Source organism: Micropterus dolomieu, linkage group LG21, assembly GCF_021292245.1.
Source record: "Micropterus dolomieu isolate WLL.071019.BEF.003 ecotype Adirondacks linkage group LG21, ASM2129224v1, whole genome shotgun sequence".
Taxonomy (NCBI): Eukaryota; Metazoa; Chordata; class Actinopteri; order Centrarchiformes; family Centrarchidae; genus Micropterus; species Micropterus dolomieu.
Window position 1 is genome coordinate 33,698,824 of NC_060170.1, and position 26,172 is coordinate 33,724,995.

Genomic DNA, 26,172 nt, shown 5'->3' on the forward strand with positions numbered 1-26,172 from the left:
GTCTTCATCAGTGAGGGGACCCACAGGTAGGACCAGGATGAAGACATGGACGCCCTCAGGATCACAGAGGGAGATACACCTGAGTGATTCCTCCATCACTGCCTCCTGAGGTTTTCCATACAAGGCAGGCAGCTCCACCAGGGAAACCCAACGTCCACACACCTCTCCCTGATGTTTAACACACTCTGATGAGTTGGAGACTGAATGAAACTCTGTCTGACCTAAAATGGCCTTGGCTGCTGAAGTCTTCCCTGCTCCTCTCCTCCCACACAGAACCAGGTTTAAAGCTGGTTTGATGTATTCATACATTGGTCTGATGGTCTCTTCAGTGAAGGTGAGGAAGGCTCCTTTGTTTTCATGCACAATGTTCTCAATCTTCTCCATTAACAATGTGTGGTCATTTGCAAACATGCTGTACTGCCTTCCACCACATTCTTCAAGCAGCTGATTCACATAAAAATTTGCAGTCGTTTCACGTGTGCTGATGAGCATTGAGTGTTTAAAAGCATCTTGACCAAACAAACTCAGAATGAACTGCAAAGTTAGTGTCTTCCTCTTCGTGAATGTAGAGGGTTTCACTAACAGCAGCAGAACATTTGGTCCAGGCGAACAAAAAGCCACACATCTCTTCATCTCTTCTTTAACTGTTTCCACAGACAGACTGAAGATATTTCGGGCTTTAACTACTATTACAAATTGTTCTTTCCACTCCCCGTAGCTGACTGATTTATGTTTTTTGGAATGAGCCCCTTGGTTACCAATGATGAAGTTTCCAAGTTTTGTCTTTTTGTTCTCACTTTTCCCCAGCAGCACAATCCTAAGTGAAGATTCTGTAACACAATAGTGAGAGAGAGAAATAAATCAGGGGGAATAATCTCTGTAGTGAACAGAACCAGAACCTTTCCTTAATTATTAATGGAGTAACGTGGAAATCCCCTTTCCAACAAGGAGGTCTTTCTGTCGTCTTTAACTTTACCCAGAACCAAGGACCCAGGATATAACAGGATTTAACTGATATTCACAACTCTCATAAGCTTCAAAGGCACCTTCATTGATAAGCCTGATGTGTTTATTTGACTGGTATCAGACCACATGGCCTCACCACATCCCACAGGACAATTCTTGCTGAACTAAACCAATTAAAAGTCTTTTTACATAACTAACCACATTTTTATATTTTAGATAATGGTAAACAACTCCAAGAAACAGGATGCTCTTTACTACCCAATCTTTACTACCTCTATATCTCTATGTCCTGCAACTTTCATCTTTCTCTTCCTCTCCTTAAAGGCTATCTTAAAAGATATTTTTAGAAGATTTTTCACCTTTTCTCTGAATTTACAAGATTTGACATAACCTCCTAGTTTTGAGATTACAAATGAATGATCCTAAAAACTGAGCAGTGAGTGCAACAGCACCCACCACAACACAGCTATGCATCCAGCTCCTCCAGCAACACTCACTCAATTTCAGGAAAAAACATGTTGCACTGACCACAGACTTCACCTGGTGAAATAAAGTTGGATATATCCAACACATATTTCATTGTTTTATGCTATAAGTATATGAGGTTTGAGTGCCACATGGACAATAACATGTCACTGTGGAGTGGACACCATGCCGTTTGTTCTGAGAGTGTCTGTGACTGGCCGAGATAACCTTGAACAATATGGTTATCAAGATGAATTCTTGCCAGAGAATCATGCATTAGGTTTTAACAACATGGAGCTCAGTGGAGAAACCACAGTACCAAAATAGCCCTCGTTTTTAGACATTTAGTGCTCTGTGGTCATGTCAGCAACACCTTAGCAACAACTAATATGCAATGTCCGGTTAGACCTTCAAACACTAGCTTTTCGAAACATCGGCATTTTGAAATGCTGTAAAATCGTGAAACGTTGCAATTAGGTTAAGTTTAGGCACAAAAGGTACTAAAAAGATCATGGTTTGGATTAAAATAACTACGTACGTCACATACTCAATTTACTCCTTTAGCTGATGCTTTTATCCAAAGCGACTTACAATTTTTATATATATCATAGGTCGCACGCCTCTGGAGCAACTAGGGGTTAAGTGTCTTGCTCAGGGACACAATGATGGGTCAGAGTGGGGATTGAGTCTGGGTCTCTAACACCAATGGCATATATCTTATCCATTTCTCCACCACCCCCACGTTACCTGGCTAGCTTCAATGCAAATATTTAATGACCATGCCACTACGAAGAACATTATTGATTTTTGAATGGATTTATTCTGTGTTGCAATGGTTTTATGTCAGTGGGGTGTTTCATACTTTATACTCACTTACCAATAACTTTTTCAGGTTCTGAGATTGTTTCCTGTGCTTCACAGCTCAAATGCTGTCCTCGGTTCTCCTTTATAGATTGGTCCAAGCATTCTAACAGCTCTGAAAGTTCAGCTGTCTTATTGCATAGAAATTGGCCTCTACATTTTCTGATAATGTCTATTAAGGGTGCATTGTTCATGTAGTTTTTCCTGACTGAAATCTCATCTGTGGGTGTTGATATCAGAACCAGTGAATGATCAAATGATCGATCACTGAAGAGTTTCAGGACTCTGCAGAGTCTCAGTTTCTGTTCGTCAGTGAAGTCTTCAGGCTGTAGAACCAGCAGGAACACATGAGGTCCAGGATCAGAGAGTCTCACACAGGTTTCTATAAACTTGGTTAATTTATCTTCAGAAATGTTGGGATGCAGCAGATCTGGGGTGTTGATGAGAACTATTTCTTTCTCCTCCAACCATCCTCTTTCTCTCAGACAGCGGTCTGGTTCTTCCTCAGTGTTGAACTTAGTCTCTCCCAGTATGAAGTTCCCCACTGAACTCCTCTCAGACCAGCTGTTCCCCAGCAGAACAACCCTCAGCTCAGACACTGAGAAGAAAACAAATGAAAACAGTTGACAGTATGAAAGGTCAGCCCGGTTGTGCCTCTATACTGGATAGGTGCAGACTCTCCATTGTGGTAGAACTACCAGGTGAGGTCCCTTTGCTCATTTCTGGTCTTATTCTATATTAATCTCAAGTCATCAGAATCCAAGACTCAAACCAACAATAAATTGATCCTTCTTACAAGTATTGTCTAACCAAGGCCTGACACAGACCAAGCTGGGTTGCAGGTGGAAGTAAAGGATTACTCTTCATCAGTGCTTTTGTCCCGTTGATCCTTCTACACGTTGAAAACAGTTATCAATTGTCATTAAAATTAAGGTTCTAATGTAAAAAAAAACTACAGAAGCCCTAACATTCAATTCATCGATTCATATCTTTGTTTTACTCCGTTTTCCTGTGATAACGGGATCATTTTCAACAGTGGTCTAACACAGTGGTTGGCAAGAACGTTTCTTAATGGTAATTTCAAGGTGCTATTAGTGTCACTGATTAGCTCACTTGGTAGCTAATGGAAGGCTAACTTTAAAAAAAAACTTTTTTATAATCCTCTTCAACAAAGTCGTGACTGCTGACTGCTGACATGCTCACAATTAATCACGTGCTTGGAGTGTGCGCATCTGGCAATTGGTCCACATTCATCAACCTATAGGCTTTTCATTTCCCCATCGTTCCCAGGCAGAGGAAATTCATCCGCTTCTCATGCAGGGGAATCCATTTAACTACACATTTAACTACACATTACCTGACGGCTATTTCAGAATCTTTGAAATAGCCGTGTGAAATGTGTGATTGGATTCCCCTGAATCTCTTGATAACAACTTTGTTGAAAAGAAAGATTAAAAAACACAAAAAAAAGGATAAAAAAACTTTGCAGAGAGCTGGGATTGAACCTGTTTGGTATGCAAGTCCTGCACTCTACCAACTGAGCTAACTGCTGACTGAGCAGAATGGCATGAAATAAAGAAACGCACCTGCTGACCCCTGTATTTAGGTAGGGTTCGTTATCTCGAGATCACGAGAAAATTATCCAGTTTTCACGAGAAAACAGAGTAAAATAAAGATATGAATCGATGGTCGATTAGGGGTTCCGTAAAAAGACATTTCAACAAAATGAATTCCAGTTTTAACAGACAGAAGGACATATCTTCTGCTTTGTTCAGCTGTTTCTTTCACTCCACTTTTACAGCATTGTGTGTGTGTGTGATCTTTATAAAATCATATCCAGAATAGGGTGGCCAGGAAGATGGATTGAGAGATGGACCGACATTGCTAGTTGTTTTAGTCTTGTCATTCTCTTCAATTTGGGGACTGGATTATGTCCTGCTATCTTTACAGGTGGAAGATTCATTCTATGAAAAAACAGAATAATTCAGATTCAATCTAGTTTGACTCACTCAGAGGAGGCAGGAGTTCATAGCTGCGGCGCATCAAAGGTTTATCATCTGATGCTGCCAGGAAACAGAAATGAGGATATTTATAAAAGCTCTGCTCATAACAGTTAGAAATATAGTTTAAACAGGTTAAGTATATGAAAAAGAGGGTTTTCATGTGTGAAATCTGAACTTCATTGTCCAGCATAAACAGAAATTGTAACCATAGGAAAGTATAAAATGTCATATAAAGTTAGCCTGTGATATAATATGAGGTCATCATGTTGCCAACTCAGTCTATTATTAATCAAGTGAAATGAAATGATAATGATCATCATAAAGTGTGATCTTTTGCCCAGCTGTCTGGAGTAAACAGTTCCCTCTGAGTCTCCAGCTGCTGCTTCAAAACATAGATTATGGCACTCAAAATTACACACAAAACGTCAGTAAATTCAGAAAAGATACCACCTGGAGTTTTTTTTATAAGAACGATTCAGTATGATCCTACAACCACATGATGAATATGTGCCTGTCCTTTTTATGTGTTGATGTAATGTATAATCAGGTAACTTATTGATAAAACTGGGCTTTTACTAGCCTTAGCACTGCTGGAGCAGATCTGTGTGGTCATAAACCAACTTATTTACAAAACAGATAAAACCAAATGATAAAATATGCTGGCTATACATGTGTATTTGTTTACTATGAAAAGCAAACCATAGCATTTAAAAGATGCTGTTTGCATTTGGTCACATTATTGACTGTCAAATGGTAAACAACTCTAAAAATGTCTATAAAAACTCAAAATCAAATTAATCTGCTGATACAAGTGAAAACATTATGAAATAAATTAGCATAACCGCAGCTTGAAAAACTCTGTACCAGGATTATATTCTGACATATAAAAAGGTTATCTTAACAGTTCTTCATCTCTTGTCCTGTTCAAAAATTAAACATTATTATTAAACACAAACATCGAATTATTGATATAGTCAGAGACAGTGTTTCCATTTCTCACTGAGATTGAATGTGTCTTGTTATAAAACATTTGCTACACATAAATTTAAATTTATTTCTCTAAGAATTTTGTTTTTGCACAGGAAATCAAAATATCTCTAAATATAAACTATTATGACGTAGTGGCAAATAGATTTTTCCCCTGAGCTGTATGAAGATCTGAAGAAGGAAAAGTTGCTGAAACATGCAGGTAGGTAAGAACTGAAAATCAGTTGGCCTAACGTTTCACTAAATAACTAACAGGCAATCAATCAGGACTGATATCATAATAGATCAGAGGAGTGCATGTCCAATGGTCGGTGTGATGTTTAAGATATTTGTGAATAGGAAAACCCATTAAAATAACTAAACTATGATATTAATGAAGCAAAGCCTGAAGACAGAAACATGCAGACTGTGCATGTTTATAATATAAAGCTTGACTGGACTCACCACATGTTTTAGCCATACTGTCAATCTACTGGAAACCCACAAGAGAGACTGCTGACTGGTGCTGTAGGAACACAATAAAAAAATAATCTTTTTAAAATCTCTGTCAACTCCTGCTGAATTTAATTCAATCATGCATTATTGAAAGAGCAGGAGAGAAACCTTTCTCTTGAGGTATATAAAAGTATGTTACTTGATGAAGGTAAATGGCAGTGACTTGCAGGAGCTATTCAGATAACACAGTAAATAAAATGGAATTTCTTATTGATCCACAATAAAGTGTTCGCAATTCCTGTGACAGTCTATACCCTAAAGCTGAAGACTATGGATATAAGAAAATTGTAGATCAGCGCAACAGAATAATAAATTTAGCTCCTTGTTGTCTTCTTTGACCAAAACAATCTCAACTAGAAAAGAAACCTATTTTAAACTAAATGTTTTAACCTTTAAGCTTATGGATACATGTACTTGCACCACTGTGATCACTGTGATCTTAATGATGTGACCGTTCTTTCGGACTGTGGACACTCGTACACTGATTTTCTTATCTATAAACTGTAAGAATCAAATAACTCCAGTAAATAACACAAAAAAACTGTTTTTTAAATTGATTTCTAAATTTCTGAATTGAATAAATTGGGAACTGTTGGACTTCTGTAAATAGCATCACAGAGTACGGTCTAGACCTGCTCTTTTATGAAAAGTGCTGTGAGATAACTGTTGTTATCGCTATATTGGCGCTATATAAATAAAAATAAAAAAAAAATAAAAAATTGTAAAATGTCACAATATAGTATAATATCATAATACATCTTTCCATGTGTTTGACAGCTGTCATTTCTTTCCTCTTCACTTTAAGGAACTTCAGTACAATAGTCCTGTAAAATCACTTTATCTGTAATAATGAACGTCTTGATTCAACACTGAGGTTATTCCTGATGCTGTAGTCGTACAAATACTGTATTGTCAGGTGTTTCTGATACTTTCATACCAGCACCACAATGTACAGGTTTATAATTAGGTCATCGTACATAACCCTTTTTATCGGTTTCTGTTAAACTCATTACTATGTGTATATTTTTATTTGTTTGTGGACTCACCAGAACTTGTTGCTGCGTCATTTTCCCTCCATTAAAGGAACGTACAGACTTCACAGTGACAGAAGGGGTTTCAGCAGAAAACAAGGAACCTGATTGGAAAAAAAGAACTGGGACTTTGATCTGAAATTTAATCATACGTGGCTTAGAAACACCCTCCTCTTTCAATATCAACACTCTGTCTGTACTTGAACTCACTGGAGACCTGAGGCGACCTTTTTCTTCAGCAGAACAGGAAGCACAAAGTGAATTTAACATCCAGTGTTGATTTCATCAGGAGAGTCGTCCTGTGACTCACAGATACAGACATGATAATCACTGTGATTGGTTGGCTGGGTAGCCTCACAATGCCTCTGAGCCGACAGGAAGTGCCCCATATTTTGTAGTAACTTTTACTAGCGGCCAAAAAAGCAGCTGTAACACGGTAGATCAATATATTTTGATACAAAAAACACTTTTTAGGCCTATACATGTACCGGCATCACTGTACAATGTCCTTCATCACTGTATACATGATGTATATCATGTATCATAAACTTGCCTCTCATGAGATTTCAGAGCGAGAACTGTCCTTGAGCGAGGATCCCTTCCATGATGTTGTCAGACACCAGGGCCCGTATTTATCAAGCTTCTCAGAATTACTCATAAGAACACTGCTAAGAACTGACTTAAGAGTAAAACAAAATCTTGGCTCAAAGCTGTATTTAAAAAGTTAGTTATCAAGCATCATGGTCCTAATTTGAGTGAAGTGTGCCGCGATTTTGGATGACGATGTAGCCAAGGACCAATCGCTGAATAGATTTCCTTTTTTAATAATCTTCTCAGATAAATTCACATTGAATGGTGAAATTCTTAAGAGGAGTTTATATTCAACAATAAAGAATTTTAACAGAATATATTATTATATAGGCCTACACATTAATAAATGAAAGAAAAAAAGTTTATTTTTAAATGAGCGCCTTCAAATGCGCCTACTACTCCTGTGAAGCCGGCTGTTTGCACCTTCAGTTTAACTGAAAACGCATGACTGCAAAAGTCAGTGGTGAGATGACCAACTCGCTGACAAAGATCATGCCTGCGCTGTCCGACCCCGTCTACTTAACTGCGCATCATCAAATAGGCCTAATTCAGAAACATTCTTCCTCTCCTGAAATATTTGCGCATGTCTCTGTCTCCACAGCCATCACAAGCCCTGCTGGCAGCTCCTAACCACCTGAGAACTGCGACGGTAAGAGTGATTCTTAGCTTTGAGAAATTTGATAACTTGCTTTTATTCTTAAGTTTGAAAGTAGGAGTATATTTCATGAATTCTCAGCACTTAAGACTAAAATGGCCCTTTGAGAAGCTTGATAAATACCGGCCCAGGTCAACAGTCGTCTTAGCCTGTTGCCAGGAACAAGAAGCACTATTTGTGGACGACATTTTGACAATGTAATGTTGTTTTGTAAGGGTTTGTTTTCTCCCAGAGTACAGTTACAAAGTAAATCCTACCTTCAACTACTGATCTTCTTCATGATAAATAAACCTGCAGATCATTTTCCATTAATCGTTTGGTCTATTAAATATGAAACATCACGGTGTCTTCCAGCCCAAATTGATGTCTTCGAATGAGTTGTTTTGTCCAACCAACAGTGCATTATTATTTTTTATAACGAAGACAAAGAACAAGGACAAACCAAGGACAAATTTTTCAAACTAACAGCAAAGTCAAATTTTAGAAAAGACAGTAAAAATATCTTATTAGAAAGAATATATAAAAGTCTGTTAAAAGGTTGAAGCAAAATCTCCCAATCTTTCATAATTGGTTGTTTAGTTTCTGGTATACACTCAATCCACTTATTAGGTACGTCTGTACAAGTTAATGTAATCCAGTACAAATGTTGTGTTATAGAGTTTTAATAATGTTCAGTTTGTCAGTTGATTAAATGATCTGTTTTACCACTGAGGTCACAGTGATGGTATTGTACTCGACTGCCTTATATCCAGAGGTGTTTCTAATATTGTGACCCTCTCGTGCACGTAATGAACTGTTGTGTTTTTATTACCTGAGACATTTCTATCTACATACACCGCGGGTCCTCTTACATTGAATTTGACATGTTACTCTGCCATGTTTCCACAGCAGCCCAAACAGACACACTGCTGTACAGAGTGCATCTCATCATGTTGAATACCAATGAAACCAGTCAGCAATTAGCACCATTACAGTGGAATGCAAAGGGCAGCACACACAGATGGCATCTTGATACATGTTATCATGAGTGTGGGATATGCCGCTGTCCTTTTTCCATGTTAACTCTCCAGAGAAGCAGCAATTTGATCCCAGCTCATAAATTTTTCCCCTGCTCAGCTGTCTTTACACGGCGAGTCTATTTTTGTCAGAGCAGCTCGCAACTCTGAAGCATTAAATTCAGTTAAATATATTATATAGGGACCTATATCCATTAGCAAATTAATTAAAATGAATATTTAATGATGCAAGAAAGTAGGAAAAAGATGGTGGTGATGGTGCAGTGGATAACACACGGGTTCAATTTCCACTGCGGGAATTCCCAATGTGTCCCTGAGCAAATCACTTAACCATTAGTTGCTCCAGAGGTGTAAGACCTGTGACATATATAGAACTTTTACAAACACTGTAATTCGAGGTGGTAATATAGAGAAGAAGAGTTCTGACTCAGTTCAGTTTAACTCACTGTTGGGTGGCAGGAATTGAAAGCTGCTGCTCCGCTGCACAGGTTGCAGATCATTTGACACTGTAAGGTCACAAAACAATGATTTATTCACATGTGATCTATAATTAAAGGGACACTGTGTCTGGAAGGACATATTGATTATTTTGTGTTTTTACTTATTTGAGTTTGAGTCTTTCAGATACTTTTCTCTCGTTTGGTGTCAGAGGTGTTACCCAGTCAGCAGTTTGCACAAAACTATGTTTTAGAGTTATTGTACAACATTAATTTAGAATGACACAAGTTGGTGTAAACTTGTTAAATGCACACACATGCCTTATTGTCATTAACAAGGTTGTGCTGCAACACCATTAAACAGCAGGTTGTCGACCCTTCCAGCACTGCAGATATGTGCAGCATTTAGAAAACATGCGGCAAATACACACAACGACAACAAGTCTTTCCCGAGGACAATAAAAAATTAAAAGAGACATGAGCATGACTTCAGTAACTTAATGAGTCACAAACAACATGCGTGTCCAAACCATGCTGTTTATTTTTAGTGTCCTTTGGAAACAACGTTATCGTTTTGTATTTCTAAATGCAGATTTAATTGATGAAAATGTTTCCTACACTTGCTTGTGTTTTGTCCAATTGCAAAACAAAACACAAGTTGCAGTGTTTGTTGAGCTCTGAAAAAGACGCACCAGTATCATATTGGTATTGTTAATAACTGAGCACGTGCATACGTACACATGTGCATTAACATAGGTATTTATTGTATATGAATGGATGGATGTGTATGATAAAATAATATATATATATATTTGCATAGCTTTGCCACTTTGTTTGGACTTCGTTTGGAATTTGCCACTCACTGTTAGCGTGTTCACCTTTGTGAAGGCTGTTTTGTTAATAAATTATAGAACTCAGTCTGCCAGATAAGTGTCTGCTTTTGGGTCCTAACCCACCAAACCTGTCTGAGCTCAAAGCCCAGGATCACCAAGCTTCTCTGACTCCGAAGTTGTTACATACAGCCTCATGGTCAAGACCACAGGGTGTCAGTTAGTAACATTCTGGGAAGTGTCATAGTTCAGCGCACTGGGGGAAACCCTGTTTTGTACACTAAAAGCAGATGCAGGATAACAGAAAGGTAAGGAGATGGTAGAGTGGACAGGTGTGCCAGAAGCCAGACTTTCACCCAGGAGGTCGGTGTTCATTTCCAGGTTGTTCTTGTCAGGTTCCTTAAGGTAAGATTAGTATTAACATTTTTTAATTTTTTAAAATTTTTAAAAGTCCTCTTTTGGTTATTCTAATTTCTATGTTTTGAACAGCACCCACAGGCCCTGATTTCTTTTTTATAGTTTGACTCAGTTTTTTGTGTATGTCAGTTATTGTCCTGGCAAATAAATAACTTTATTTAACCAAAGTCACCTGGCTAGCGAGCTCGGTTGTAACACACTGCCAACAGAAAGACCTGAATACAAAATGAACTTTGATTAAAAGAAAGAGAAGGGACAAGAAAGGTTTAGGTAGTTTGTGAGGGCCCGCAAAAAAACCCCCTAAAATTAAAATTAAATTCACCTGACTAATCTGATGCTGCAGCCGCCATGATGTCACTCTGTTGGAAACATCAGAGACAATTTCAACTGGAAACCAACTGCTGGGTTAACTTGCCTTAGCTCATCTGATGCTGTCTTATGTTATATCACTAACCCACTAACCCCCCACCCCCCGACCAAATTTTTAAACACAATGCTACTTTGTTTAAACCTTTACACACAATAATATTGATAAATAGAGAGTCCTGAGTCGAAGTCCAGGTGTAGGACCGCACCTTGTAGAGAATACCAAATTCAGGCAAATGGTGAAAGTGGGTTAGAGACAGATGCTGGTCCACCCCAAAGACCGCACACCCAAACACAAGAAAAGCAATCTAGTGTATGCGGTCCAATGCAGTGAGGAATGCACAGACCTGTATATTGGGGAGACTAAACAACCACTACACAAACGCATGGCTCAACACAGAAGGGCCAACTCCTCAGGTCAAGACTCTGCAGTCTTCTGCAACGTGATTAAACAGCAGGTTGCCGACCCACCGCTCCTGTTTGTTGTAGCTCACAGCTTCAACTTGTTTTTGAGAATTGTTCCAAAAAAGTCTGCTATTAAACAAGACTCTAAGTCATCAGCAAAACAAACTATTTGTTGAACATTAAACTGTTGGTTACTTTAAAACTGACTTCACAGGGATATGTGAATATTTGATCTGTTAACTGCTTGCAGATTAATCGCATGACTTGTTCAGCAGAGAACCTTGTTGCTCTCAAACATTGAAGGGAAAAATCAAATAGATTTCATGGTGCCTTGAAAAAGTATTTTTTTGTATTTCAGAAATACTAAGTAGTAGTAGTACAGTAGTTTATCTTAATACATGATGAGGCCGCTGTATTTTGTACACTTAAAATGAATGTATGTGGAATCTTATTTTCAAATACATTTTGATGTGTCTTTGCCTTCCCTGATCATGGGAGAGTTTTTGCTTTCATGTTGATATTTGTTTTATACTGTGGACACCGGTACGTTGATCTCATCTCTTCTTCTCTTCAGAGTTCAATAACTCTGTTGATTTCTAAATTTGTGAATTAAATTAATTAATTTCTGACCAAAACCTAGAAAAAGTATAAAAACTGTAGTGTGTTTTTTTTTCTCATGGTGCACGTACCTGAAGCGGATGCAGTTATCTTGAACTGTCGCTCTGCCGTCGGGTGTTTTTATTTCATAAAAGTGTGAATAAAGCAGAACCAGGCCTGAAAGATCAACACGCATTAGAGGACTGTTTAAACCTGAGAGGCCAGAAATCTAGAAACCTATGTGCACTGTACAGTCCTGTAAAATGACATGCTGCACAGCACTGTAATCTCTGGTGAGACTTTCATACCAGCACCACAAAGTAAAGTTATAGAATAAAGTCATATTACATGTAAGTAAAGGATTCATCTCAACAAAAACTGAACATTTAGACCGTTTACTGTTTTACTAAAATGCACAACACATTTTTCAGTTTCTGTTAAACTCATCACTCTGTGTATATTTTGATTTGTTTGCATTTTCTCGAGTCGACTCACCAGAACTTGTTCCTGTCATTTTCCCTCCAATAAAGGAACGTACAGACTTCACAGTGACGGACTCACTGAGAGCAGAGTGCAGAGAGGAGACAGAATGTGTGTCAGGAGGAAACAAGGAACCTGATTGGCTTAGCCACCCTCCTCTTTCAATGGCCGTCACGGTGTGATACACTCCAGTAAATCAGAACTTTGACCTGCAGTTTGACTGTTAATAACCCTTTTCTGTCTCACACCAAATGAGCAACAGGAATAGTTTGATCCAAGTTTCAGCACCTGTAAACTTTTAGTTCAAGCATATTGTTAATAATTCGGTCTAAACTCAGCTAGCAGCCAAGAAGGCCATGGTCAGCAAGGCCAGAAGATAAAACAATGATTTATTGGAATATGACAACTGTCTATAGATGCTGGAACATGACCAGATCTCAACCAACATCCTGGTCACAGGAATATTGTTCAAAAGTACCAAAAGACCTGCTGACAGATCTCCTATCAGATTCAAACAGAAACAGGTTTTCTCAGGTGAGCCGGATGCTGGATGTTTTACTTCTGGTTATTATTTCTGTGCTGCTTTGACAAAGATCAAATCTGACTTACTGCAGCAAATTCCATAAACAGGTTTGTCTTAACCACAATGTCTATCAAGATTTTAAATGAGTATGAACATTTTCCACCTGCATCAAGCAGAGAGGCTTCATCTCATGCATTTAGAGACAGATTTGTATAAATCACTCATCTCTGACAGCTGATACCATTGTTGTTTTTTATGGTGTTCATCTAGGAAGATAAACTGTTAAAACAGTTTAACATTGTTAAGCCATATCAACTGGTTCAGAGCCACTTTAGTTGTAACAGATGTTTTAAATATAATTTTCGTGCAGCCCAAAATCCTTTCTGACAGGACTTACATGTCCAACATGTGCAGTATACAGTAAGAACTTCAGTACCATAGTCCTGTAACTGACTTTATCTGTGACAATGAATGTGTTGATTCAACTCTGAGGTTATTTCTGATGCTGTATTTGTACAACAGGGTTAGGATTACAGTCAGCAGTAATGGTTGAGTCCACCTTTGTAGCCAGAAAGCAGACTTGTGATGAGTTTACTGCCTGCTGGGGAAGAGGAGAGTTGAGTGTGTTTTCATTACCAATACATGTTTCTGATGATATAGTTCATATATGCTGAGGTAAATTTTCAAATCTTTTAAATGTCAAATCTCTTCCATTAAGTAAATGAATACAGATGCAAAAAAATCAGGAACAAAGAACAGAAAATCAAAATCCACAAAATCAGAATTAAACAGCAAGTTTATAAAATTTTCTTCATTAAGTTTAACTGAGATGGAAGTAGTCATTTCTCTTCTAATTTCGGGTGGTGATGGTGCAGTGGATAATACACATACCTTTGGTGTGTGTCTCTTACATACTACATTGGATAAAAGCGTCACCCAAATGATTAAATGTACATGTAATGTGAGGACTTGGCAGATGGTAACAAGTTAAACAGCAGATACCTTTCTTGTGTTTCAACTGTTTTCTGTAAACACATATTTCTTTTTTGAACACTGGTCAAGTGCACTGAGGATACTTGGATAAGATTAATAAAGATGTTTCAGAGAGAAGCCACTTCCTCCCACAGCGTCTCTGTGCAGGTAGAAACAAACCTGTGAGCTCTGTTCTGTTTCATCACTTCATCATCTAGTTTATTAGATTAACAACAGTCCACACTGAACTACAGGGAAACACTTTATTCATCTTTTAGAAGCACAAACAAAGAAAGCAAAGATTAAAGATTGATCTGAATTCTGTCTTAAGTTGATGTCATCAGTTATAAAGCATCCAGTCTTATCTGACATGGAACAAAACAAAGAAACATCAGAGCGTTCATCGTCTATAATGTCATTCTGCATCATTCTGATTGATCTGATCAGCAGTTTAAATGATCTTCATGCTGTTTAATGTTTCATATTTGCTGTGATATTTGTGATTTGCAGAGAAAACAGGGTGAATGACATCTAAACATTTCATTTCACTTCCAGCACAAACATCATGTTCTTTGTCATATTCAAAAGAAAACAAAGATCATCTGTAATGAGCGAGCAGAGCTTCAGCTGCTGAAGTCTTTCTTTACTAAGCTGCTGTCTGTTTTTAGCAGCAAATGATTACACAAACTATTAGGACAAAAGAAAAGAAAAGGCAATTATTCCCAGCAAAAGAGGTGCAGGCTGAAACAGCAGCTCACTCTTTTTTACAACCCTCAACTTATTAGAGGTGAAAAAGTCAAACCAAATGACTAATATCTCAAAATATATAATATATAAACTTTACAGAAAACAGAAAAGACCCTGAATGTTACAGAGGAAACAATTATTTTCAGTAAAATAAAGCAGAAGTTTGATACAACTGACTGAACAGAGTCACTGAGTTATTTAGATACTAAAAGCCTGATTGATCAATACAGACAGACTGAAATCAACATTTTGTCACTTGAAGAAATATTTTATACTCCACACTGGAGCTGACCCAGAGGGATATATCAGCAAATGATCATCAACACAAAATATAAAAAACAAAACATGAAAATATTTAATTAGAACAAATGTATTGTTTTTTTTATCATAACAGCAACTGGGACACAGTGTCCCACAGTAGCTTCTACAGTGTTTTAGTTGAATGCCACGATCATTTGATCACCAAAATAAAGTAAAATATAAACTCAAATCAGAAACAGCTGGTCTGAGATCAGCTGCGTAGTCAGTGCAGCTCTACATCAACATGATCTGTCTGAGCAAAACAAAAAGTCTGATACTTTAAAGTCTTGTATTCTGCACAAGGTTGTAGTTTCACCAGTCTACTACATCATCACTGTTGCTATGGTTATTATATTAATATACTCTGCTGATGTAAACACCTGACAGCCAATGAGAAGTATTTATGTGGCCATGGTAGGCATCACTGTGTAGTCCACTGCAAAAAATTACAGTGAATGTTTCTTTAAAGTTTCAGTTATTTAAACAAATGTGTGATATGGTACCAAGCGTTTTCTAAACGTGATACATTTTCTTGGTTCATAAGTTTCTTTATCAAGTGATTTAGCTCTTCTTCATGTGTTTCCTGATGATTTTTCTTTTCCTCCTCAGTTTTCACATTCTTCATTTTTTTTTTATGTTCTTCGAGTAAGTTGATGATTTCTTCTATATTTTTTCTCTTTCTGATTACACATTTCACTAAGTTACAAATTTCATCAGGATATTTTTTCTTTAGTTCTTCTTCTTTTTTCTTGTTTTGTTCTTGTTCTTTCTTTAGTTCTTCTTCTTGCTCTTTCTTTAGTTCTTCTTCTTTTTTCTTTAGTTCTTCTACTTTTTTCTTTAGTTCTTCTTCTTTGTGAGATGAAAGTGCCTTTAAGATGTCATATTGTTCATCTTTTTTTGTAATTTCTTTGTCAAATTCTTGCTTCTGAGCTGTAAACTCCTTTCTGTATTTCTCTTTGAATTCATTAAATTCTTCAGCCTTCTCTCTAGCCTCCTCTTCATACGTCTTCTTCTGATTGTCCATTTCTTTCTTATGTTTCTCCTCAATGTCTTTTCTCTCTTTTTCTTCTTGTTCTCTTCTGATTCTGTCCTCGTCCTTTCTTTTGTTTTCATCATTTTTTCTTTCCTGTTCATATTCTTCTTGAAGCTTTCTAAGTCTTCTTTGTTCCTCCTGTTTTCTCTGTTCGTCTTCTTGATATCGTTGGTCCCACCATTCATTTTGTGTTTTCTCCCAGTTCTCTTGTTTTTTTCTCATCTCTTCTCTGCTCTCCTTCAGCTTTCTGTCAATGGTTTCCTTTGTTTCTGACTCTGATCTTATTTTTTTCTCCAAAGCTTCAACCTCTCGTTCCCACTCCTGTCGTTGAATTTCTTCCTGTTGTTTTCTCTTCCTGTCTTCTTCTTCTCTCTTTTCTTGTTCTCTCTTTCTCTTCTCACGTTCCTTATTTATGTTTTCCTCTTTTTCTTCAAGTTGTTTTTCTCTCAGTTTTCTCTCCTTTTCAATTTCTTCTCTCTGTTCTTCCACTCTTATTTTCATCGCCTGCATATTTCTCTCGTATTTTTTTACAAGCTCCTCCCTCTCTCTCTTCATCTCTTCTTCCTTCTCCTTCAGGATTCTCTCCATTTCTTTCTTTATAGCTGCCTCGGCCTCTTGCAGCATCTCATTGGTGTAGCAGCTGCCTCCATTTTCCTTCACCATGGTGTCAATCTTGGTTATCAGCTCATTGACTTGTGTGCGTTTTTTTTCATCACAGTTATCAAACACATGGTATCTTCCTCCACAGTCAGAGATCAGCTTCTTAAAGGAATCATCACATTTATTTTCAATGTATTCTTCAATGGAAACTTTCTCATGCTTTAGTTTATCTCCTCCAGTTAAAAGAATGATGGTGAACTTTTCAGCATTCTTCCCAAAGCCTTCCTTGATGAGTTTTAATGTCTCCTTCTCCTCTGGTGTAAATCTGCCAATGTGTAACACCAACAGGAAGACATGTGGTCCTGGAGCCAGAAGACTGATGCATTTCACCATCTCCTCATAAACCTCTTCACGGGACAAAGTTGTGTCAAAAAGACCAAGGGTGTCGACAACAACGAGGGGACGACCGTCCACTTCACTCTGTGCTTTTTGACAACGTTTGGTGACTGATTTTTGACTTGATTCAGCTTTAAACTCTTTTCTTCCTAGAATGGTGTTTCCTGTAGAGCTCTTTCCACTTCCAGTCTTCCCTATCAGCACAATCCTGAGACTCTCTGGGCTCTGCTCCTCATCATCACCTGGGAAAGAAGAAGACCTGGAGTTACTTTCTCAGTAGCTAAAGTGAATATTAAAGACTGTAATGTACAAAATGGTGAGGGACACAATAAAATCATTTCAATTCAAAGTACTTACAAGTGATCTTGTTCTTCTTCATCAGCCTCTCAAGTTCAACTTGTTGCCTGTTGATATATTTCTCTCGTTGTATGAGTTTTTCCATTTGTGCACATGCAAATGTTACAGTTGTATAACAGGATGGTTTAACTTTAGACTGGATATTTTTGTCCACCATGTCCAGCAGCTCTGGGATCTGCTGCTTGTCCTTGATGTTGAGAACAACATCTCTTCCTCCACAGCTCTGACGGAGCTCCTGGATGTCCTTGTTTTTCTTTAGAAAGTTAACAACAGCTGGAGCTGCAGGATCTGACTCCACAGTGAACAGAATCATGGTGAAGTCATCGACTCGAGAGCTGAATGTGTTCTGGATGGTCTCTAACTCTCTCTTGTCTTCATCAGTGAGGGGAACCACAGGTAGGACCAGGATGAAGACATGGACGCCCTCAGGATCACAGAGGGAGATACACCTGAGTGATTCCTCCATCACTGCCTCCTGAGGTTTTCCATACAAGGCAGGCAGCTCCACCAGGGAAACCCAACGTCCACACACCTCTCCCTGATGTTTAACACACTCTGATGAGACGGAGACTGAATGAAACTCTGTCTGACCTAAAATGGCCTTGGCTACTGAAGTCTTCTCTGCTCCTCTCCTCCCACACAGAACCAGGTTTAAAGCTGGTTTGATGTGTTCAGACTTTGGTCTGATGGTCTCTTCAGTGAAGGTGAGGAAGGTTCCTCTGTTTTCATGCACAATGTTCTCAATGTCACCCATTAACAATGTGAGGTCATTTTTAACCATCTTGTAGTGTCTTCCTCCACAGTTTTTAAGGAGCTTACTGACAGACTTACGTGTTTCATTCTCCTCATGTGTGCTGATGACCATTGAGTGTTTAAAAGCATCTTGAAACAAACTCAGGATGAACTTCAGTGTTTGTCGGTTCTTCTCTGTGAAATCAGAAACCTTCACTAACAGCAACAGAACATTTGGTCCAGGAGGACAAAGACTGATGCACCTCCTCATCTCTTCTCTCACTGTCTCATCAGATAGACTGAACATGTCTGGAGCTTTCACTACTGTTAATGGTTTTCCTCTCCACTCTCCATAGGCAGACACACAATGCTTGATCTGAGACTGGCTTTGGAATTGAAATTTTTCACCCCCTAACATAAAGTTACCAAGTTTGGTCTTATCATCCTCACTCTTCCCAAACAGCACAATTCTGAGTGTAGATTCTGTAATATAAAATAAAGAGTAAATGTATTAAAAACCGCAGCAAGCATTCAGTCTTTTACAAACTCAAAAAACCCAAATCTAAAGATAATCACTATGTGGATTTTTTTTTGTTCATCTCTCTGTATAATATTGGGTTCTTTCATAAAAAATATGAGTCCTACATGTTTGTTTTATGTGTCACTTAAATATATGTTATGAATATATGTTAAGCATAATTGTCACATAATTGTAAAACACATTCTTAAAAATCTGATAATTCTGATTAATATATGTTGTGTAAATCATTTGCTCACCCTGTTTGATTGTGCTTTCAACTGGTGATGAACTGTGTGATGTGCTTCGCTTGAACCCTGTAAAAGAAAGAACCATCAGCTACAGACATCAGATTCATCATATTGATCTTTATATACAGTACATGATCATTACTCTGATGAATGTACAGCTGGGTAAAGATTTTCCTTTTGTGACTTGATAAAAACATCAAGTGTAATAATGTTTCAACCTAATCATTAAATACATGCATTGATCACATTATTGTTTCTCACCAGGAGCTCCAACAGGACCCAAGTCAGAAGTGTTTGTTTCCTGTTGCTTCAAGCTTCGATTATCACCAGATACAGCAGGTACTTCATCTTCAAACACATCACAGCTCTTTTTTACAATTTGATCCAAACAAGTTAACAGCTCTGGAAGTGCACGGTTCCTCAGGTTCATAGATCTGTTTCCACACATTCTGATTAAGTCTGTTAAGTGCGGGTGTTGCGTATAGCTTTTAATGACTCCTGAGCTCTCCTCTCTGGGTGTTGACGTCAGTACCAGTGAATGATCAAATGATCGATTGCTGAAAAGCTTCAGGACTCTGCAGAGACTCAGTTTTTGTTTCTTAGTGACGTCTTCACGCTGTAGAACCAGCAGGAACACATGAGGTTCAGGATCAGAGAGTCTCTTACAGTTTGTCACATGTTCTGTCAGTTTGTCTTTAGAGATGTTGGGATGCAACAGATGTGGGGTGTTGATGAGAATTATTTCTTTCTCCTCCAACCGTCCTCTGACTGTCAGACAGCGATCTGGTTCATCCTCAGTGTTGAACTTAGTCTCTCCCAGTATGAAGTTCCCCACTGAACTCCTCAGAGACCAGCTGTTCCCCAGCAGAACAACCCTCAGCTCAGACACTGAAAAGAAAACATTATATCAGAAAAAACTGTTCAGTGTAGACTACGACCATAATAAAAATAATCATATTGGAAATTCCCCCGCGACCCGATCCCGGATAAGCGGATGAAGATGGATGGATGGATGGATGGATATTGGAAATTCACCAGTGATCTGGAAAAATATTATTGTAAATAAACTAATAAACTGAGTTTGTACCCACCAAATACAAACACTGTACACTTTAGATGTTAATATACAGAAGAATAATTCTGACTCAGTTTAGTTTAACTCACTGTTGGGTGGCAGATATTGAAAGCTGCTGCTGCTGCACTTCAGTTGTTTCAGACTTTCGCTGTAAGGAAAAAGAACACTGATTCATTCACATGTAATCTTTATATTATGGGACACTAGTCCTAGAAGGATATATTGCTGATAGGTATTTAGTATTTTTAGTTGAATGTTTTTACTAGTTTAATTCAATCTAGTAAAAACCAAGATCAAGGGATGAGCTTCTGCCTTTGATCCAGACAGAGTGTGCAGGCAAAACTCTGACAAAAGTAACATTCAATTATATTAAATTGCATTTCATTTATATAAATTCACAACATAAGTTATCTGATTGCATTTTTCATATAGAGAGGGTCTAGAGTGTACTCTTTATAATGTTTGATCTGTTTCTGCTTCTTTTGTGCAGTTATCTTGGTCTGCTCTGTCAGTGGTCTGCTTGCCTTATCTGTCTGTCTGTGTTGGTTATGACCTTGGTTTGTCTTTCAGTGGTGTTTATTACAGTTACATTTATTAATTTAGCAAATGTTTGACGCTTCCATCCAAACATTTATTACAATATTTTAATTAATTATTACATTTTTATCCAAAAAATACATTTGAAGAACAACATACAAGCATCAACAAAGCATCAATACAGCACGAGATTTACAGCTAACATATATATACACATACAAGTAAGAGCAGCAAAAAAATACTAGTAAGAGCTGATAGCACGTATGGCATCAATGGGGTAAATACCTAGGGAAAGAAGTAATAGTTAACAAAAAAACGCAATCAATACATTTTAACGGGGTAGAAGAAGAAGGGCACAGGAGGCACATGTTAGAGGTTAGGGGTTAGAGGTGTTATAAGAGGAAGCATTCTCAGAAGAGATGAGTTTTCAAGAGTTTCTTGAAATTAGAGAGGGACGCCCCTGCTCTGATGGCGTGTGGTAGCTTGGCCCACCATCGTGGTCTTACAGATGAGAATAGGGACTGAGATTGCTTTGTGTGAAGGGATGGAAGAGCCAGGTGGCGTTCGTTGGAGGACCAATTGCCGAGAAGAAATTTACAACATACCAACATAATTTTGTATTGTACTGTAGTTAGATGGGTGCAGACCCAGTAGTCACTCTGTATGCAGCATTAGTGACTTGAATTTGACTCGGGAAGCCACGTGTAGCCAGTTTAGGACACTGATTAATGGAGTGAAATGAGTCCTTTTGGGCTGATCAAAAATCAGACGCGCCGCTGCTTTCTGAAGAGAAGCCATGGGAGCGAATGATCGGCCACACTGAGGTGGCGTAGATTGAGAAGAGAACGGGTCCTAGCATCGAGCCTTGGGGCACCCCTGTGTAGAGGCAGTGGGAGGAAGATAACTGTCCTTGCCACAAAACATTGTAGGAACACCCTATGGGGTACACCCTGGACAGGTCGTCAGTCATATAAATACTTCCTAGATGGTCAGAAGGTGTGGGCGAAAGAGTAATTGCTGGATAGCCCAGTGGGGGTAGCAGAGTTGTCTGGTTTGATCCAGATCTCACTGAGTGCCAAAAGCCCGAGGGATAATATATTAGCATAAACAGTGATAAAGTCAGCTTTGTTGACTGCAGATTGGCAGTTCCATGACACGATACCTCTTGCCTGCACCAGAGACAAAAGGAATAGTATGGTAGCACATGACGTTAGCCAGCAGCTTTTATGTGAGAAGATGTGTTTAGAAAAAGCTGGTTTTGTCTGTTTCCACCTTGTTTGGAGTTTGTATCATCTGTTATTTTGTTTGCTCTGTTTGTTCTGTGCTTTGTATGTTGTTTCTGCAATTTTCTCTTGTGTTTATCACTACCTGCCTCTGTTTTCTTGTGTCTGGTGGTCCATAGACTGTATAAAACAATGGACGTAATGTTCGTGACACTAGCCGTCGCCATCTTGGTAGCGCGTCACTCCCGGGTAAACCAAAAATGGGCAAAGAGGCAGGTCGTGGGTGGAGCTGAGGTGACCGAGTTAGCTCATGCTAAGGAGCTAAAGCTATATGCGTCCGATATGTGTTGGCAGAAGTAGCTTCAACCCGGGGTTACTCTGGTTGGCGTTTGGTAGCTTGTGGCCGCATTTGTTAGGATCGATGAGCGCAAAGCAGGAGACAGCCCAAATGCAAGACACTGAAACTTGCAACATCTAAAACACAGGTAGTGCAGCAACTGGCAGAACACACATCTACGACAAATGACAATGCAATGACAGGGACTGAACGGAAAAACCAAACATATATACCAGAGATGGGGACTCGAGTTAGAGACTCGGACTCGAGTGTGACTTAAGTCGCTCACACAGTGAGATTCGTCCTCAAAAGACTTCAGACTCGACGAATGAAGATGAATGAGCGTTTGTTTACTTGCCAAACTTGTGGTGGTCGATAAACGTAATTACTTACGTCCCACTGGCTGCCATCACCTTAATTATTGCCGTTGGCTAGAAAGAGGTTACAGGTTTATTGTTGATCATGTAGCCGTACAGTTTTATTTAGTTATAACGTTACACTGGTTTGAGAGTCTGGTGGTGTGTTGACTTACAGTAGTTTAAGCTGCCATTGATTGCATTGCACATTACAGGGTTGTGCTCTGTAAGTTAAAAACTCGTTACAGGTTTATTGTTGATTATGCAACGTCACAGTTTTACTTAGTTAACGTTACACTGGGTTTAAGAATCTGGGGAGTGCTTTGACTTACAGTATTTAATAAGCTGTCAATAATAGCATTGCACATTACATGGTGCTCTGTAAATGCAAAACAGGTTACAGCTTTATTGTTGACCATGTAACTACAGTTTTATTTAGTTAACTTTACACTGGGTTTGAGAGTCAACAGGGTTTGTTGACTTACAGTAATTTATAAGCTTATAAGTCATTAATTGTAGACGCATTGTACATTAGGCTACATGGTTGTGCTCTAAGTTAAAAACAGAGATGTTTATTGTTGATTATGCAGCGTCACAGTTTAATTTAGTTAACGTTACACTGGGTTTAAGAGTCTGGGGAGTGCTTTGACTTACAGTATTTAATAAGCTGTCAATAATTGCATTGCACATTACATGGTGCTCTGTAAATTAAAAAAAGGTTACAGCTTTATTGTTGACCGTGTAACTACAGTTTTATTTAGTTAACTTTACACTGGGTTTGAGAGTCAACAGGGTTTGTTGACTTACAAGTCATTAATTGTAGACGCATTGTACATTAGGCTACATGGTTGTGCTCTAAGTTAAAAACAGAGATGTTCATTGTTGATTATGCAGCGTCACAGTTTAATTTAGTTAACGTTACACTGGGTTTAGGAGTCTGGGGAGTGTGTTGATTTACAGTATTTAATAAGCCGTCAATAATTGAATTGTACATTACATGGGTGTGCTCTGTAAATGAAAAACAGGTTACAGTTACAGAATTCCTTATAGCTATGCTGTTTTATAAGCAACCTGGATTGAACGCAGCAGGTGACACAACACCAACATCAACTTGACTTGGACTCTAACTCAAAGACTTATGATCATCTCTGATATATACACCAGGGACTAACGATCAGGGCAGGAGAAACACAGGTGAGAGGATCAAGGCTAACGAGGCAGGGAGGTAGACAGCAGGGGAGAAGAGAGAGACTGGCAGGCAGGCAGATTACTGGGCCCCGTTTCAGAAAGCAGGTTCAACAAACTCTGAGTGTAAACTTGAACTCTGGGTTGACGAAGTCTGAGCAGTCAAACTCAAGAGTGTACGGTTTCAGAGCAGGTGTTAAAATTAGTTCAGTATGTTGAGCCTGCTGGAAGTGCGTGCATGGGGATGAAAAAAAAGCCATCATCAATGGAGCTCCGATACTACGATTCACCATGGCAACAGGTAAATAAAGGCAGGGTCTCCATTTTAATCCGGTGGAGCTAGAAATATGAATGCATTCATGGTCCGGACCCTAACCCTAGCCAATCATGGTCCGGACCATGATTGGCTCTAAAATGCATGATTGATAGGTCAACAATATTACATTTTATACAGCGTTGCACATTCATAATTTACCAGACTAAAATTTCAGTGGATCAACTACAGGAGGCTTTCTGGGGCAGCAGTCTTACTGGTCATAACTGGCAGGAACCGGTTGTCCACCAGTTTCCATCCCCAATCCACTGTGTTCATGTCACCTTCCTTTCCAATCCACACCATGATCTGGAAGTAAAGTCTTTGGCAGTGGTATTTGCCTCAGTTGGAGGCAGATGTTCTGGGGTAACAAATGATTTGGCGGTAACACTTTTCTTGCTAAAAAGGTTGTAGCGCAAAGAGGCAAGTGAATCAGTACTCTTTCCGCCAAACAACACTGCCATTGCCTTGGTCCCATAGTATTTCTTGCTTGATGTGGGAGCAGAGACACATTTGCACAGGACTGGATGGTTGATTCACCATTCACAAGTTTCTGGGATGCAGTCTGTTTGCCAACACTAAAAATGCGTTGTTATATCACATCCTGTGAAGGCGTGAATAAACAGCAACTGGGAGCACAAGTCACTACCCAGGACTTTTTTCATCTCACTGATGGTGTACACTTTAGTAGCTTTGGACTTGTCTGAACGAAAATAGAGGCCTCTATTATTCGTCCCAGCATAGTAATGTAGAAGAATGAGTAAGTCTGTATCCTCCCCTATCAAGGTTGTGGGCTGATGTTTTGAGGCCTTGACTGCAGCTTTGACAATGTCCACGTCTGCATCACCTGATGCATTAATAACAGTGCATCCCTTCTTCTCCAGCTCCACGGTCATAATATTGATAAGTTCTCGTTTGTTACCAGACCTGGAAAGGAAATCATCCTTTTCTTCCCACAAACTCCCACAGTCTCTGCATTGAAGTTAACGATGGGGTCTCTCTCCACGTCTCTGATGCGTATTCTTTGATGGAAGGACCTTCGCTATAACCATCAAAAATCACTGTTGCTTTACCATAATGGCATGACTGTGCAATGGCACTGTAACTGTCACCCTTTTTCCATGCCAAGCGGTGAACCAGGGAGCCGCCGTCAAGGACATAATTCTCAGTTGGTGAGATGGAGTCCAGGACAGTTTTGTTAGATTTCTTGACTCATTGACTGCCTTCGCTAGTAGGGGCTTGTTGGCTTTACGGAAAATTTCCTTCGAACAGGGCTGCAGGAAATGAGCAGAGCTCATAGCTCATTACATCTTCCAGTGAAAACTGTTCAGTTTTCGACATGATCAGGAACCATTGGAACAGCAAAGCAGGATCAATGGTTCGGTTTTGGGCAAGAAGGGTTTTTGCCCTGTCTTTCCGTTTTAAAGATATTCCAAAAACGGGGTTTCCAATCATATTTTCAATGATCTCATTGCCAACAGTCTCAAACTCATGCACATTCACCTCCTCTTTGGCAACAACACCAGTTACAATGTTTCTCAGAGATGGGTCTGGAGAGAATGGTGTGTAAATGCTAAGCTTTTCCTTGATCAGAGTGATCTCTCTATTCTTGCTTCTGAGGATTCTCTGTGCTGCTCGCTGGTCATATTGGTGAGGTCATTGAATTCCTGCATGGCGTTGTTGTATTCAGATGTGATGGGTGTCGACATGGTCCACAATGCTCGCATTTCTTCAGTCATTCCACTTCCATGGGTCAAGCCTCCACTGCTTTTCAAGGATCGCATCAATGTCTGCTCGATGACAAGGTCAGAGCTAAGACCTGCCCAGTACTGGTTGCTGTGGCGGATCACATGGGAACCCCTGGAAAACCTCTCATTTACATCAGGGTGTCTGGTCTCGAGTTGGCACATTTCTTGGAGGTAGAAATATGCCGATTTCAGGTAGTTGTAGTGCCCAGCGGCAGCAAATATCGGCAGACAGTCCAACATTGCGCGCAAGTGCATCTTCCAAGATCCTGTACGATCTGCGATCTGAGTTTACCCACAGCCGGCTGGTTTTTGACCTTGTGCTAAGGTCTGCCCTCTTCCTGTCCAGCTTTTCCTTGATTTGGTTCAGC

At 39.1% G+C, this 26,172-nt stretch overlaps 2 protein-coding genes across 2 annotated transcripts in view; both read right to left on the reverse strand.

Annotated features, from left to right (window-relative positions):
• The window catches only part of LOC123960348 (GTPase IMAP family member 8-like), a 10,655-nt gene extending 4,913 nt beyond the window's left edge, over positions 1–5,742 (reverse strand). Inside the window, exons 1-4 of the mRNA XM_046035029.1 lie at positions 5,727–5,742; positions 4,302–4,355; positions 2,561–2,890; positions 1–830 (exon numbers count right to left, since the gene is read on the reverse strand). The exon at positions 1–830 is cut by the window's left edge and continues 370 nt beyond it. Coding sequence (XP_045890985.1) covers positions 1–830; positions 2,561–2,890; positions 4,302–4,355; positions 5,727–5,742 — 1,230 coding nt within the window. The remainder of the gene's footprint in view (positions 831–2,560; positions 2,891–4,301; positions 4,356–5,726) is intronic.
• A 10,201-nt stretch (positions 5,743–15,943) lies between these two features.
• On the reverse strand, positions 15,944–24,362 carry LOC123960349 (GTPase IMAP family member 8-like; the record flags this gene model as incomplete). The annotated part of the gene is made up of 5 exons (XM_046035030.1): positions 24,275–24,362; positions 19,697–19,918; positions 19,040–19,096; positions 17,531–18,745; positions 15,944–17,415 (listed from the first exon to the last, which is right to left on the reverse strand). Coding segments are annotated over exons 1-5 (3,054 nt in total), but the record flags the coding sequence as incomplete, so codon positions are not given.
• Positions 24,363–26,172: the final 1,810 nt, after the last annotated feature.